The sequence below is a fragment of the Stenella coeruleoalba genome (assembly GCF_951394435.1).
Source record: "Stenella coeruleoalba genome assembly, chromosome: 1".
NCBI classification, from domain to species: Eukaryota; Metazoa; Chordata; class Mammalia; order Artiodactyla; family Delphinidae; genus Stenella; species Stenella coeruleoalba.
The window spans coordinates 44,469,424-44,484,996 of record NC_137169.1 but is presented as its reverse complement, the minus strand read 5'-3'; the positions used below and the strand labels follow the sequence as shown (position 1 = coordinate 44,484,996).

At 57.9% G+C, this 15,573-nt stretch overlaps 1 protein-coding gene across 3 annotated transcripts in view; it reads left to right on the top strand.

Annotated features, from left to right (window-relative positions):
• Positions 1-5,298, top strand: part of GLIS1 (GLIS family zinc finger 1) — a gene marked incomplete at its 3' end in the record, with an annotated part of 225,919 nt that extends 220,621 nt beyond the window's left edge. For 2 of the 3 annotated variants that reach the window (XM_079926487.1, XM_079926486.1), the window contains 3 exons: positions 1,867-2,045; positions 2,543-2,710; positions 5,141-5,298. In XM_079926487.1, coding sequence (XP_079782613.1) covers positions 1,867-2,045; positions 2,543-2,710; positions 5,141-5,298 — 505 coding nt within the window. The remainder of the gene's footprint in view (positions 1-1,866; positions 2,046-2,542; positions 2,711-5,140) is intronic. The other variant, XM_079926488.1, reaches the window with a different exon arrangement.
• Between the last annotated feature and the right edge of the window lie 10,275 nt (positions 5,299-15,573).

The following is a 15,573-nucleotide window of genomic DNA, read 5'->3' as shown; positions in this document are numbered from 1 at the left end:
CAGCGGAGAGAACTGGTCACGAGGACCCATGGCCTGTGCACAGCCTTACACAGTCTACAGAGCACAACTGTAGACCCACTTGGTGGCCCTGTGAGACAGGTCTAAAAATACACACGTTGATGATAATGACAATTAATTCGTGGAGTCTTGATGAGCGTCAGTTCATCAACTTACGGAGGCTGACGCGTACCTCCGGGGCCTTAGATGCTGGGCCTGGGGACCAGGGACCCGGCGTGGAAGCCCCTTTCTGCTGTCTTCAGCATACTCACACAGTGGTGGGGGTCCCAGACATGGGAATGATGACAGTGCCGTGTCATCACAGGGGCAGTGACAGCAGGATGCCCAAGTTAGAGCATGTGGGGACCCTGCAGAGCTACAGACATGAAGCCCACCAGCCTCTCCCCAAATCTCTCCTTGTTTTGAGACAGTCCTGCTCCCCTCAGAGAGAGGCACTGATCTGTCTGTTCACACCTCTTCATGTTGGAGGGTGGGTGGGCGTAACATGCCTAGCCCGAAAAGGTCACCTGGAGCTTCACCTGGAGCTGTGACATTGAGTTCATAGGCTATTCTAACGTGAATGGTCCCACATAACCATTAATGCAAACAAGAAAGTAAAGACTCTGAGCGCTCACGCTCGTCCTCTTTCTGCAGCGCACATAAATGCTTCGCAGGCGCTGAGCCTTCAGCCCAGTCCCCCTGACCCCAGGGTCATTTGGGTTCCTGTGAGCAGACCTCAGAGGCTTAAGAGGGCGGCAAGAGGAAGGAACCTGGCGTACAGTGACAGGAAGCCTAGTTAGACAGCCCACTGGGGCTCAGCTGGGTTCAGGACGGCTGCGCAGCTCTCAGCCGCTGCAGGCTCGTTTCAGAACGTGAGCTTCCAGAGAGAACAGGCTGAGGCCTACACCCCTTCAGGCTGTGTACGAAGGGAGGTGGTGAGTCCCCCATCACAGGATGTGTGCAAGTGGAGGAGAGATGGAGACAGAAGGTCCCTAAAAGTACACCATGCAGAGGACGAAAGGCCAATTTGGACACCAGATCTCAGAGCTAGTGTTCCTTCCTTTCCCCTTGATGGTAATGCTGCTGTCACAGTGTGGCTAAGAATGTATCTGACGTCACACTGGGTGCTTTGTCCACATTGCTTTACTTAATTTTATCCTCACCAGAACCTATGGGGTCAGTGCTGTGTGGCTGGGACTAACCTGGGCAACCTCTCTGAGCCTTGGTTTTCTGATCTGTGAACATCTCTCACAAGGTCTGGAGCGAGGCAGAGGTTCAATGAGTGAATGGTGACTGTTAGTGCCTTGGAATGTTCTCCTGCTGAGAAACTGCCCCGGCTTTCAGTGGGGCTGTTCCTGGACTCATCCTGCTGGTGGCCAGAGCGGCTTGCACAGAGTTAGGGTATGGGGATCCAGCAGGGGTGGCTGGGATTTAGCCCTGGGTAAAGAGTTTCAGTGGAGTTGCAAGGTGGAGAACACAGCAACCCTGTGAGGAAACCAAGGCTCAGAGACATTAAGCATTTTGCCCAAAGTCACGTGGGCACTGAGAGCAGATGGGGTTTTAAACAGTTTTGTTGACTCCAGAGGTTGTGGTTATAACCAATGGTCTTGACTATCAGTCCTAAATACCAAATAGAAGCTTTTCTTTACTGGTTCCTTTGGACTCTAAAGCTTACAGGATTTTAAATTTTAATTCCGGTTTGAACATAATCAGAAATAAAAGCTTCTTCTTCTAACTGCACTGTTGTAAGTTAGAACAGGTCAGTGAGTGAGCTCACCGTTGCTGGAGGGGAACAAGAAGTGGCAGGCACACCTGTGGCCCCCACATCCCCCAGAGCCCATCCTGCTAAGGGCTGTCTCTTCTCTCCAGGTTGGGACCCGGCCTCCTCTCGCCCATGGTCAGCCCACTGAAGGGGCTTGCGCCACCGCCGCTGCCACCGTCCTCCCAGAGCCATTCTCCAGGGGGCCAGTCCTTCCCCACGCTCCCCAGCAAGCCACCCTACCCACCCTTCCAGAGCCCTCCGCCCCAGCCTCTGCCCAGCCCGCAAGGTAAGCTCTGGCCAGGGGGTCCTCTCCATATGTACCCACCGATTCCACTCAGGCTGCCCGAGAGGCAGGAGACACTGGCCTGGGGGTGGCAGGTGGGTACTCGGAATGATGGCGGGCACTGAGGGCCACACTGGGAAAAGCCGGGAGGCGGGGCTGAGGAAGAGTTTGTTCCATCGACCAGGCATCAAAGGGAACAGCGTTCCCTTTGATGGCTGGGGGTGGGACTGGCCTGCTGCTTGGAGGAACCGTGAGAGATGGGGTATCTCGGAGCGGAAGTCGGGGCAGGGCCCACAGTCCCTTCCCCCCAAGCAGACCACCTCCCCCAACCCCATGTGGGGCAGGACCTCCCATGCCTCCTCCACCCTGGGGCTCTCTTCACTCATTCACACCCCCCATGCCCACAGGAGTGTGGGGGGCTGAGCACTGCAGTGGGGGACCGTCCCCTCCCTCCCTGGGCATCTCCCCTCTGAATGCAGCCCCGCTGCCTCCCCCTGCAGGCTACCAGGGCAGTTTCCACTCCATCCAGAATTGCTTCCCTTATGGCGACTGCTACCGGTCAGCCGAGCAGGCCACCAGTGGGGACGGACTGGCCGGGGAGGCCCACGGTTTCAACCCCCTGCGGCCCAACGGCTACCATGGCCTCAGTGCACCTTTACCTGCCACAGGTAAGCCCCACCTGCGCGCCTCCTTTCCGTTCCCGTGCCGCGTGCTTCGGGCGTATCGTCCCACCGCCTTGGAACGACCCTGTGAGGTAGGGTCGTCCCCACTTTACAGAGGCAGAGCCAAAGGCGCAGGGAGGTCCCAGGACCCCACAGAGTGGGGATGTGCACACTGCCTGACCCCAGCCTCCGTGTTCCTTCCACACTCTCACACAGAGAAGAATCAGACTAGGATCTCCCCGTCTAGCTGATGCTTCCCTTTAAATATTTATTGAGCACCTACTGTGTGCCAGGCACAGTTGTAAACCCTGAGAATACAGCAGGGAATGAGACAAATACTGATCCCTATTTAACAGATGAGGGAACCGAGGTCCACAGAGGCCACACTGTAGGAAGAGACAGAGCCTAGAGGTTGTGCTTGTTCCTTATGCTGCATCTGTGTCCCCCTCAGGGCCCTGGGCCTTCCTCGAGTAATGCCCCCAGCTGGGGTGGAGAACCCAGTGAGAGGGGAGGGCTGCGCACAGCCCGAGTGGAGGTCTCAGACCCCAGGGCCAGGCCTGGTCAGAGCGGGGGCATTAGGTGGGTGGTACCGGAAGTCCCCAAGCCAAGCCCACCCCAGATCAGCCTCGGGGCTCAGCTCTAGCTGGAAGCTGCAAGGCCTGGGCAGGATGGTGGGGCCCCGGACAAAGGGGAGCCTGAGACCCTTCCTGGAGGCCCGTTGGGCAGCTCTGGGTGTGTGCAGCTGGCGGGGGAGGGATAAGGACCAGGGACAAGCACCAAGGCCACAGCCAAGCACACACAAACCTGTGGGTCACCTGCGTGTGGACCCGTGTGTTCCTGCTCACACGCACGCTCCAGGTCTGCGCATGTCTTCCTTCTACACGTGTTTGTGGGGCACGTCTTTGTGGCCATGTGCATGCGTGTGCATGCAGGGCCAGCACGGTGGGTTCCCGGTAGTGTGAGCCCCCCATGTGTGTAAGGAGTTCGGTGGCACGTGTGTTGTGTCTGCAAACATGTGCTCCACATCGTGCCTGTGCTGATGTTCATGCCGTGTCTGTGCACACGTGTGTCCTCCTCCTGTGTGTACACGTGTGTGTGCATGATTGTGTATTAGCATGTTTGGGCCATTTCATGTGAGCGTGCTTGTGTGTAGGTGTGTGCCTGTGTGCTCGGGCACAGTGTACATATCTCTGTGAGTGGACATGTGTCACACGCATGCGTGAGAGGCAGATGTGACCCTGACCACAGGTCCGCGGGGGGCGGGGGGCGTGTTCCGTGTTTGCTTGCACGTGGGTTGGTGCGTGATTAGGCGCCTGCCGCCGCCGTCTCCAGCGCCGCCAGCTCTCACCACCCCAGCCTCCCCCGGCCCCATCCAACTCTAGGCGGGATTTTCTTGGTTTAGCAGCAAGACCTGAAATAAATAGCTCTGAGGGGGGGCGAGAGGCAGCTTCCGTGCCCCCACATCTGGGTAGGGGGTTCTTTTGGCCTCCCGTCTCCCTTGCTGTCTGGGTGGCAGCCCAGCCTCCAGTGCCTTCGCCCACACCTCCTCTGCCAGGCGAGAGCAGACTCACAGGATTGAATCCGGACCAACAAGGGGGCCATGGGGCCTCAGGATTAGTTTGGTCTGATCCCATTGCACAGACAGGAAGACTGAGACCCATCTGTCTCAGGTTATACAAATTCATGACAGCAGCTCAGGGGCAGAGTCCTTAGGGCAGGGAGTGGATAAGATGACCTCTCTAGGCCCCTTCTAGGTTTCAGGCCCCCACCCCAGAGACAGTGGGTCCAATGGAAGAGCCAGGTGTCTCGGGGCCAGGTGGACCTGGGTTCAAATCCCAGCTCCCCTGCTTACTATGACCTGGGGCAAGGAGCTTGCCTTCTCTGAGCCTGTCTTCTCACCTGTAAAATGGGATAATGAATGCCACCTCATAGGATTGTTGTGAAGCTTAAGTGAGACAAGATTTAAATGAGCTTTTGGTAAACGCCCAATGAGTGCTGGCCCCCTTCTTTGGGTTTCTTGTGTCTGCTGGGGCAGAGGAACCTGAAAGGGTGGCGGTGGGCTGGGGTCCTTCTGCCAGGAGAAAACCAGCCCTTGAGGGCTAGAGCTGTGATGTTCCCACCTCGACCTCCCCTTCCTCCCCACATTCTGCACCACAGTCCAGCACTGGGTGATGAACTGCCCCACGCCAGCCCTTGCCTCTCTCCCCAACTGCCCTGGGCCCCCTGGGGGTACAAGGCCTAGGGAGCCTCCTCCCAAGCCCCCGCCCCGCCCACCAGCTCCCCCATCTGGAAGAGCAGAGGTCTCAGAGCACCCTGCTGAGGGGAAACCGTGACGAGGGACCCTGGGCAGGAGGGTGGGGTCTGGGAGCTGGGAAAAGATGACAAGGCATGGCCCTTGAGTTCGCCAGTCTGGACCCTGTTCCCCTACATCCACAGGCTACGAGGCCCTGGCCGAGGCCCCATGCCCCACAGTGCTGCCACCACAGCCGTCGGAAGACGTCGTGTCCAGCGGCCCCGAGGACTGCGGCTTCTTCCCCAACGGGGCCTTTGACCACTGCCTGAGTCACATCCCCTCCATCTACACAGACACCTGAAGGAATGCCTCCCACACCTGCCTGACCTCCACCGCAGACGCTCCCTTGCCCACCCCCGTCGTCTGTTCCCACCTTCGGGGCACCCAGCCCGAGCAGCCAGGCCACTGCTCCGCAGAACGCAGGGTGCCTGGTCTGCGGCAGCTGCACAGCGCTGGCCGGGAGTGAGCCTCTGAGCCTGAGCCAGGTGCTCAGAGGTGCCCTTCAGGATCCGTGACCTGTGGCATCCCTTGACTGCGTCTTCCTTTCGTTTCCCCAATGGTTTCGAAATCACAGACCTCGTGTATATACAATGTACAGAACTTGTTTTCCATTCCCCTGCCAGTTTTATATTTTTGGTTTTACAAGAAAAACATTAAAAACTGGAAACGAGACTTGGGGGCCCGTTTCTGCTTTGTGATTCAGCCTAGAGGCCGAGACCAGGAGAGCAGTGGAGGAGTGTGTAACAGAGCCGAGGTGCGGAGCCCAGCTCGGTCCCTGGGTTCCCTCGGCAGGGACGGGGACCCACATCACAGGGCCGCCGCCACGTGCTGTGGGCCTTACAGACACCAGCACTGGTCCCAGGACATCAATGAAAGGCAGGCTTATCCCCGTTGGCAGACAGGCAGACCAAGGCTGGGACTGAAATTGGAATCCCTGTGTGACCCAGACCTTTGCTCTCTGCACTGACTCCTCAGCTGGTGGAAAAACGTGCTTCAATTCTGGCACTGGCTTTGGGTAAACAGGGGAAGCCAGGGGAGGGCAGAGCAGGCCTTCCAGGGACAGAGCCCGAACAGCCTCCAGAGGGCAAGGGGCAGAGGCAGGGCCCCTACAGGCGGGCGGGGGCGGAGAGAACATCCTTTTTACATAGAGCCCCACCCACCCTGAGTGTCCCAGCAAGGAGGGAAGAGGAGGCCGGTTCGGAGGACACCAAGGCTCCCACAAGGCGGCTGCCCTCCCCACAGCCCAGGCCTATGCAGGTGCCCTGAACAGTGTCCTGTGTCTCACCATGTCATCCTGAAGGTCAGCTTGTTAAAAACAAATCCTCAGGGAAAGTTCCTGCCTCGTTACTGCTGAAGTGAAATAAAGCAAGGGAGGTCATGTCTACTGAGCACCTATTCTGTGCAGGGCTCTCCTCCCACCCCACCCCACCCCACCCCGGCTCTGGGAAACAGCCCTGTGGAGGGTCTTTCCCCATTTAGGTGAGGGGAGCAACCAGGATTCAAACCCAGGTCAAAGGGACACCTCTTCGTACTGCATGGCTGCGTTAGGCAAAGCAAGATGGAAAGATGCAGCAAGCCCTTCTTTATAAAGAGGGGAAACTAGGATTCAGAGAGGCCACCCAACCAAGTGGCGACAGAACCCATGACGCGTGCCTGGCTTCCCCCCTGCCATGATCTCCAGGGGTCTGTGAGTGCCGCTCTGCGCTAGCCTGCGTGTGCTTCCTGGGTCAGCTCGCCGACGCCCGTTCACCCCAGGTAGACTCTCTGCCTGCCCTGTGTCCAGGGCCAACCTATCTCTGGGGCTCCCTTCGTGCTGGCTCCCGGCAGCCAGTGAGGAGCCCAGAATGGCAGGGAGGGCAAGAAGGAGGGTGCCCGGCAGGCTATATCTTCCACTGAAGGTCAGGGGCCCTCTCACATGGCCCCCAGCCTACGTGTTCAGGCAGGGGCTGGCGCTGGAATTGCTCCCACTCTTAGGGAAGTCAGCACACTGCGCTGTCTCTTGCTTGCCTGACACCCGGCTCACAGCCTTGTGTGTAGTCCCTTCATTGAACCTTCCTCAGCTGCCCAGGACTGAGAGGGCCATCTGCTTCCTGCCAGAGCTGGACTGACAGTTCCTCCCATTTTACAGATGCAGAAACTGAGGGACGGTGAAGTTAAGTCACTTGCCCTCACAGCACAGCCAGCAGATGGTGAGCTGGGATCCAAACCTAGGCCCCGGGCTCCAGAGCGTATGCTCTCACCCAGTGCACCTCTGACTGCTTGAAGACTCGGGGTGACCTGGCTCCCACATCCTCTCCCAGCTCCAGCCTCCCGGAGCAGGCCAGTTCCTCCCCAGTGACGTCGGGAGGAACGGGCACGATGTCACTCAGCACATTGGCATTATGGGATGGGGATCCAGGGCTCTTGACTCCCACCCAGGCTCCCCTCGTCCCCTGGTCCCGTCCCCCACTGGTTTTATGGAACTAATTAGGTCGTGGTGAAATTCCTTTAACAGGGATGCTCAGGAATCAATACTGCATGTCACTGTGAGCACTTAATCCAGTCCAGATAAGCAGAATTAAGCTGTACAATGAGGACATACTTCTATTAATAATGAAAAGGGCTGCGTCGTGAGCAGGAGAACACACAGGGAGCTAGCAGTTGGATCCTATTTAATTTCAGAGAGCCAGAGAAAGGGAGACAAGGAGACAAAGGCAGGAGAAGCACAGGACAAAGAAAGGAAAAAGACAAGTGAGCTGGGGGCCGGGCGGGTGCTGAGAGCCGGCACGCAGTAGGGCTCAGTAGGTCATAGCTTTCAGGAGCGACCATGAGCTAGAAATGTGATGGCTCCCCTCCCCCGCTGGGATCTCCTCAGAGCCTCCGCGCCTCCTCCTGGCATCCTCAGGGGATCCTCTGCCCTGATGCCCCACGCCTGCAGGGTCCCTCCAAGTCTAGGGGAGCACAGCAGCAGGCAGGGCCCTCTGGGAGACTGGACCTGAGCACCTTCCCAGCCAGTGCTGTTTGCATCCCTTATTTAGAAAACACGGAGAACCGTGGCCCCTCCTGAGCTCTGACCCTGTGCCAGGGACTCCGCCTCAGGAGTCACGCCATCACAGGGGGCATAGGGGTTACCGCCCCTAATGAGGAGGCATGCCTGCTGCCCACCCTCCCAAGGGAGGACCCAGGTCAGGTGGAGGGCGTGGTGTTTCTCACTTGGGGAGCCCGTCCAGGGTGGCCAAGGCTGGGGGCCCTGTGGTGTCTGTAGGGCAGTGGAGCTGAGTCAGCCCGGGGGCCCTCAAGGAGGACCTAGAGTGCAGACACACAGGCCTGCAGAGACAGTGACCACGCTCCCCTTCCAGCGCAGCCTCTCCAGACAGCCCCACGGCCCTAGCCTTTGTTCAGGCCAGGCTGAGACTGCCTGCCTCCCTTATGCCTGGTCTCTGTCTCCATCGGGGCCCTCTGTCCTCCATCTCCCTGTCTCTCTGTCCTCCGTCTCCCTGTCTGTCCACTGTCTCCCTGTCCATCTGTCCTCCATCTCCCTGTCCATCTGTCCTCCATCTCCCTGTCTGTCCTCCGTCTCCCTGTCTCTCTGTCCTCCATCTCCCTGTCGCTCTGTCCTCCGTCTCCCTGTCCCTCTGTCCTCCATCTCCCTGTCTGTCCTCCGTCTCCCTGTCTGTCCTCCATCTCCCTGTCTCTCTGTCCTCCGTCTCCCTGTCTGTCCACTGTCTCCCTGTCCATCTGTCCTCCGTCTCCCTGTCTCTCTGTCCTCCATCTCCCTGTCCCTCTGTCCTCTGTCTCCCTGTCCCTCTGTCCTCCGTCTCCCTGTCTGTCTGCTGTCTCCCTGGCCCTCTGTTCTCTGGCTCTCTCTGGCTCTCCTCCCTCCCATTTCCCTCTCCCCGTCTCACCATTTCTCTGCAGCGCCCTTTTTCCCTCCCTCCTCCTCCAATTCTCTCCTTCCTCCCTTTCTCAGCTCCTCCCAGCCCATTCCTTTGTTTCTCTTTTTCCTCCAGTTTCTCTTGCCCTTTCTCTTTAAATTGCGGGTCTGATCCCAGATAAGGAGGCTTCCTTCTCTCTCTCCCGACCCTCCTGTGTGTGCTTCCTTCTTCCTCACTCCTGTCTGAGTCTCTGTGGTCCAGGGGCCGAGGGAGTCTTGCCCAAGGTCCCATCGAGCCTTGATGGCCAAGGGGCAGAGGAGGGCTGAGAGGCAAGCCTAGAGGAGGTTGGTGGGAGAGGTTTTTGGGGCAGCGGCCAGTTGGGTTTTTCCCCAGTAATATTTTATGCAGCATTTATATGTGTTTGGAGTGGGGATGGTAGAGGAGCGTGGTGTCAACTCAGATCATCCTCTGTCGGAAGTGGAATCTCCCAGCCCTGTGCTTCGATACTTGTTTTCTTCTGTGGTTAATAAAAAGCCCCCCGGGACTTCCCTGGTGGCGCAGTGGTTGAGAGTCCGCCTGCCGATGTAGGGGACATGGGTTTGTGCCCCGGTCTGGGAAGATCCCACATGCCGCGGAGCGGCTGGGCCCGTGAGCCATGGGTGCTGAGCCTGTGCGTCTGGAGCCTGTGCTCCGCAACGGGAGAGGCTGCAACAGTGAGAGGCCCGCGTACCGCAAAAAAAAAAAGCTTCTGGATTCCTCTGCCTGCAAGTCCCCCACACCCACATTCAGGCCTCTGCCCATGATTCCTGGTCCACCCATCCCGGCGCCGCCGGCAGCAGGCCCAGAGCAGTGTGAGCTGCAGCCCATTTGGTTGAGTAGGAGGCAGCAGGACTCGGGTGGACAGGAAGGACCACCCCCCCGGTGGTGGCGGCAACCCGGCCTGCATCCCTTGGCTGGACCCTCTGGCTGTCCCCGGGCCCCCGGCGCTTCTAGGCTGTTTCACCTCTGGCTCCCTGAGCCACCGCTGACCCCTGCTGTGCCACTGCTGCCCCCAGCTGCCCTATTTCTGCCGCCGGGACCGGAGCCCGTGACATTGATGACCTCCTCAGCCTGAATTCCACCTGCCAGGGGTCTCTGGGGTGAATGGGTTTTAGGACCTCCCCTTTTGCCTTCATAGCCAGGCCCAGGGTTCATATTGATGCTGGACACATACCTGGATCTGCCCTCCAGGGACTCGCCTGCCTCCCCATCCTCTGTTCCTGGTGGTCTTTGTGGTCCCCCGTGACCCAGACCATCAGGGCTGAGAACGCCTGCTGAGGCCACCTGCTCCACCCTCCTCACTTCACAGATTGGGAAAGACCCAGAGAGACTCCATTTCTGCAACCGCTTCCAGCCTCCACCCACACTCCCTAATCCAGCCTAAAGGGCGTGGAGAATGGGGCTCCAGGCAAGGGAGCAGTCAGGAGGGATGCGCCAGGTTTATACCCGAGATGCCACCTCCCGCCCGTGCCCATGGAGGAACGGACTGGGGAAGCTCCCACTAGAACGTTTGCCCTGTGAGGGTAGGTCCTGACCTGTCCTCCTCACTGCTGACTGCCCAGCTTCTAGGACAGCGCTGGGCACACAGAGGTGCTCAACACCTATTTGTTACATACATCGATGGAGCAGAGAGATGGGAGCAAGAAAACAAGGGCCCGTCTACACAGAACCTCGTGCACAGTATGGCCACGACCAATACTTGTTAATTCAACTGCCTGACCAACCCCTCATTTTCAAAATGAGGAGACAGGCCCAGAGGGGATGTGATGTGTCCAAAGTGACAGAGCAGGTCAGTGACCATCAGGGGAGAACCCTGGCCTCCTGGACCCAGCCTGTGCTCTGTCCACATACCCTGCCGGCCCACCAAAAAGGCTGCTGCAGCCCATGTTTTACGGCTCCTATGGCACTTGCATGATGTTGCTGCGACATGCTGCAAGGTAAGTGCGATGACCCCATTTTACAGAGGGAAGAACTGAGGCTCAGAGAGGTGGCTTGCCTGAGGCTGCCAAGAGAGGGCAGACAGAGCTGGGATCCCAGTGCGGGTCCTGGGGGGCAACAAGAGGAGCTCTGGCACGTGCCCCTCTGCACCATCCACAGGGGACCATTATGCTTTTACAAGTGCCAGTTTATATACTTTGCTGGGTCGTCAGCCCTGCCAGGGATTTATAAGTTTCTAAGTGATCGCGTCTCTGGGGGAAAATGCAAATGGAAAGTGAACAGGGCAGGAGTTGCCAGCCCTCATCTGCCCCAGGGCTGTGGAGCCAGAGCTCTTCTTTGATTTATTCCCAGGGGTCCTGGGGGCTGTGGTGCAGCCGGACCCTGCAGAAGGGCCATCAAGAGGCCAACGAAACAGCCCCCGTGCCAGGCTTCCACCAAGGACATGCGTCCTATCTGTGCAGGAGCCTGGGGTCTGCCTGAGCTCCCACGGGGCCAGGGCTTGGACTGGGGTCTGGTGGGTGATTTTAGGGCCTAGGAAGAACTGGAGCAGCCAGGTTTCAACATAATGTGGGGAGGGGGGAGGTACAGAGGGGATAGAAACAGGCTTCATCTTGAGTTGAAAGCACTGAAGCTGGAGGAGGGTCCACTCCACTATTCTCTGGGGGTTCGTTTTACTTCTCTGTACTTTTGGATATGCTTGAAATTTTCCAGAAAAGAACTGATGTGGTCCTGGTGTGGCCAGGCTGGGATTTTTCTCTCTGGCCTGGCAGCCTGGATGGGTCCAGGAGGCAAGTCCAGGCTAGGGCCCTGCTGGGGGAGGGGCTGGAGCCTCAGTTCACCTTCCCTGTATGACTGTCTTGTCACTGCAGGGACCGTGTTGCGGCCCTGTGTCCCCAGTGCCCAGTGCAGGACCTGGCCCACGGTTGGGATTTAATAAACGCTTCTTTGTTTGGGTTAATATGTCAGTGACATACATGTGTGTGCAGAACTTGGGCCAGGACAGGGAGAGGTCTGCTCACCTACCTGACAGTGGCCGCACGTGCTGCAGGCATGCTCAGGAGAGCTTAGCCCCAACCCCAAAGCTCTGCGGGGAGCCCTGGAGAGAGGGAGCTGGAGACCCTCAAGCAAGCAAGACTGGGATGCCAGGGAGTGGGGCTGGGGGCAGATCTCAGATTTCTAAAAGGCAAAGCCCTCGAAAGCAGAACGGACTACTTTGGGATGAAGTGAACTCCCCATCCCTGGGGGTGTACAAGCAAGAGTGTGCAGGAAGCCATGAAGCAGTCCTGTCACTCGGTCAAAGACTGGCCTGCACAATCTCGAAAGGCCTCTCAGGCTCACTCAGGACTCGGAGGCAGCCGCCGTCTCACACACAGGCTGCAGCAGGGCCAGCCTCCCAGCATCGCTGTCCCTGAGGCTGGACAGAGGGAAGCGTGTGTCCAGGTGATTAACTGCACACCTGCAGGGAAAGCAGGTGGCCGAGGCTTGGGTTACTGCCTCAATATTTCTCAGAGGTTCAGGGCTGTCAGGCCTCAAGCCCAGGACAGCAGCAAGGGGAGACCAGGATGGGGTCTCTGCTCTCAGCCGCCTCTCGTTCCCCCACAGGCAGCCAGGCATCAGGAGGCTACACCTGGTCTGGAGGCTGCAGGGAAGAGCAGTGTTGACCCAGGGGCTGCACACCGAGCACACGAGCGTCTGTTGGCCTTTGGGGCCTTGGGGGCAGCCAGGCCACGGTCGGGGCAGCATCTCCCAATGCCCTAACTTCCCAGATGGGGAAACCGAGGCTCCGAGGGGTCAGACTGGCCCTGAGCTGGGGAGGTGAGGGATAGGTATTATTGACAAGAGGAAAATTAAGTCCCAGAGAAGGAAAGGCTGTGCCTGAAGCAGCTCAGCAAGTCCCTGGCAGTGAGGTCAGAGCCTCCCCCGCCTGGGCACCCAGCAGCTCCCTCAGGAACGAGCCACCCGAGGGCAGCCGAGTCTTGGAGCAGCAGGGACAGGAGCCCAGACGACCTGTGGGTCACCACGCTGCTCAGAGACCAGCTCACCCACCCACCTGATGCCCGCAGCCTCCTCCGCCGACTGCACGGCCAGACCATCCGAGAGCCTCCAACAGCCCCAATGCCCAGGGAGGGAGGCTGGGATGCTGGTCCTGAGATTACACTAACGGCCGTGCCTTAGCAGGGGCCGCACCGTCAGTGCTTTACGTGTGCACTCTGTTTAATCTCCACACAGCCCTGCAGCGAAGGTCTATTCTCATCCCCGTTTCATAGATAAGAAATCGAAAAGCCGGAGAGATGAAGTCCGTTGCCCAGGATCACACACGGCCAAGCCAGATTTTGGACTCATGTCCTTCTGACTGCAAAGCCCTCACCCTTGGTCAACCTCCGAGCCCCAGTACTTTGCTCTCCCCAAACTCCTGGGGTGAATGGCACATGCCCAGTTGAGATGAAATCCCAAGGTTGGGAGTCAACCCCAGTGTATCACCTGCCTCTGCCACTGACTTGTTTCACCCTTGGGGCGTCTGTTTCCTCATCTGTAGAATGGGAATGATACTCACAGCCCTCCTGGCTCCTGGAGAATCAAGAGCTCTAATGGAACAGGAGACCTGCCTGGCCAACTGGGAAGGCCTGTGCCGGGGCGAGCTGGCGCGTTCACAGCAGTTTGGCACTTCGCCCTCACCCAAGCTTTCCTCCGGGTCAGTTATGCCTCCACCTGAGACAGGGCCCAGGGGACGGGTGGGGAGGTGGTGGGTGTCTCCTGCTACGAAGCAAAGGGGGAGGTGGGGGGCGGCCCCAAGTTGAAGTCATAAGCTCTGCGCGGGGCGGGCTGCCGGGAGCACAGGCTCGTGGTCCCTCCCCAGCAGGCGCTGCGTGTTGTGTCTCCATGGAGCCTGGCTTTACAAGGTGCCTGCATGCCCCAGAGAGGCCTGGAATGCGACTGGCACCGCTGCTCTACTTGTAGTGATGGAGAAACTGAGGCTTAGGAAGTCTGTGGCTCCCAAAAGATGGTGAGGCCAGGAGCACTGACAGCAGGGGTTCTAGTGTCCTCAGATCTGCTCAGACTGGGGCCCTGGGCAGGTCTCCTCACTGAGTCTGGGCTTCTATTCTGTAAAATGGGACGATGGCCCTCCCCTAGTAGGCAGATTAAATGGGGTGATGTTGTCACATAGTAGGATCTTAAGAAATGTAACTATTTTCTTCCATTTGAGGGCTGCCCATCTAGATAAGTGCCCTGAGCATTCTCCTCATAACTCTAAACTCAGGTCATGATACAAGTGGGAACCTGAGGCCCAGGAATTGGTCTGACTTGGCTGGGGGCACATGGTAACTTGGTGGTGGATCTGGTTTCAGGGCTCCAGGGCAGCACTCTCATCACCCCATGTTGTCTTGGGCAGAAGCCTCGCTGGCCAGAACACGCCAGTCTCTCTACCCAGGGCTTGGGACCGCTATTCAGATTCTGGGTGTGCAGCCTTAGACGAGTCACATGCTCTCCTGCGCCTTAGTGTCCTCAACTGAGAAATGAAAACCATGATTACACATAAGGTTGTGCTGAGGAAGACATAAGAAATCAGAGATGGCAGTATCTGGTGACCGTGGAAAGCCACAGTGGTGGTGAGGGATGAGAAGGAGTCAGCCTCCATCTATCAATTCAGCAACTGAGTAATTCACTACACATGACTCGGTTCTAAAAAGAATTTGAAGATGCTCTAAGTATTCCTACACTCAGCCAGCAAGGTGGGCTTCTGTAAAGGTGGTTCAGGGACCCTCACCCGGAAGCACCCCCAACGTGACCTACCCTCCCATTGCTTATAAGTCTCTCCTCTCAATTTCTCTCTGTGCACTTAATGTGCTCTTGAAATAGACTTTCCTCCATGGAGCCCTCTTGATGGCCACTGGACATATGCACAGGAACAGGCACTGCTTTTAGCATCTCCCTGAGTAGGTTGATAATTAAGGAGGGAAAATCCTGCTGTTGCCAGAAACAGAGATAGAATGCAACCTTGCCAGCCGATGGGCCTGGGCTGTCCAAAGGCAAGGCCATCACTCCAAGGTCAAGACATCTTCTACAATCCAGACTGCTTACTCCCTCCCACTGGCCAAAAAAGAGCTTGCCTTAGTCTCCCCAACTTTCAGACCTTGCGTATGACAACAGGAGTTTTTTGAGCCCCCTCTGTGTGTCAACCACATGACATATGTTAACTCATTCACTCTTCAAACAACCTAGAGAGAAACAATCCAAGCTCAGAGCACCAGACCAGGGCTGTTGGACCCTAAGATCGCTCTTCTTCCTCTGAGTCCCACTTCCTTCAAGTTGGCCTTTTTTTTTTTTTTTTTTTTGCGGTACGTGGGCCTCTCACTATTGTGTCCTCTCCCGTTGCGGAACACAGGCTCCGGACACACAGGCTCAGCGGCCATGGCCCACAGGCCCAGCCGCTCTGTGGCATGTGGGATCCTCCCGGACCGGGGCACAAACCCGCGTCCCCTGCATCGGCAGGCGGCCTCTCAACCACTGCGCCACCAGGGAAGCCCCTCAAGTTGGCCTTTGTGTTTTGTTCACAATGCAGCTTCCAGCACCAGAGCAGAGTGAATGCTCAACAGCCCACATGACAGCGTGCAAAGGCTCTAGATGAGCTCAAGGGGTCATGGGCTCAGAGCCAGGAGAGACAAAGGGAAGTGGGGCCTGCACAGGTCACTCTGCAAGTGGGAGAGTGGCAGAGGCTGGAGGCACAGGCTTGCTAACTCCCAGCC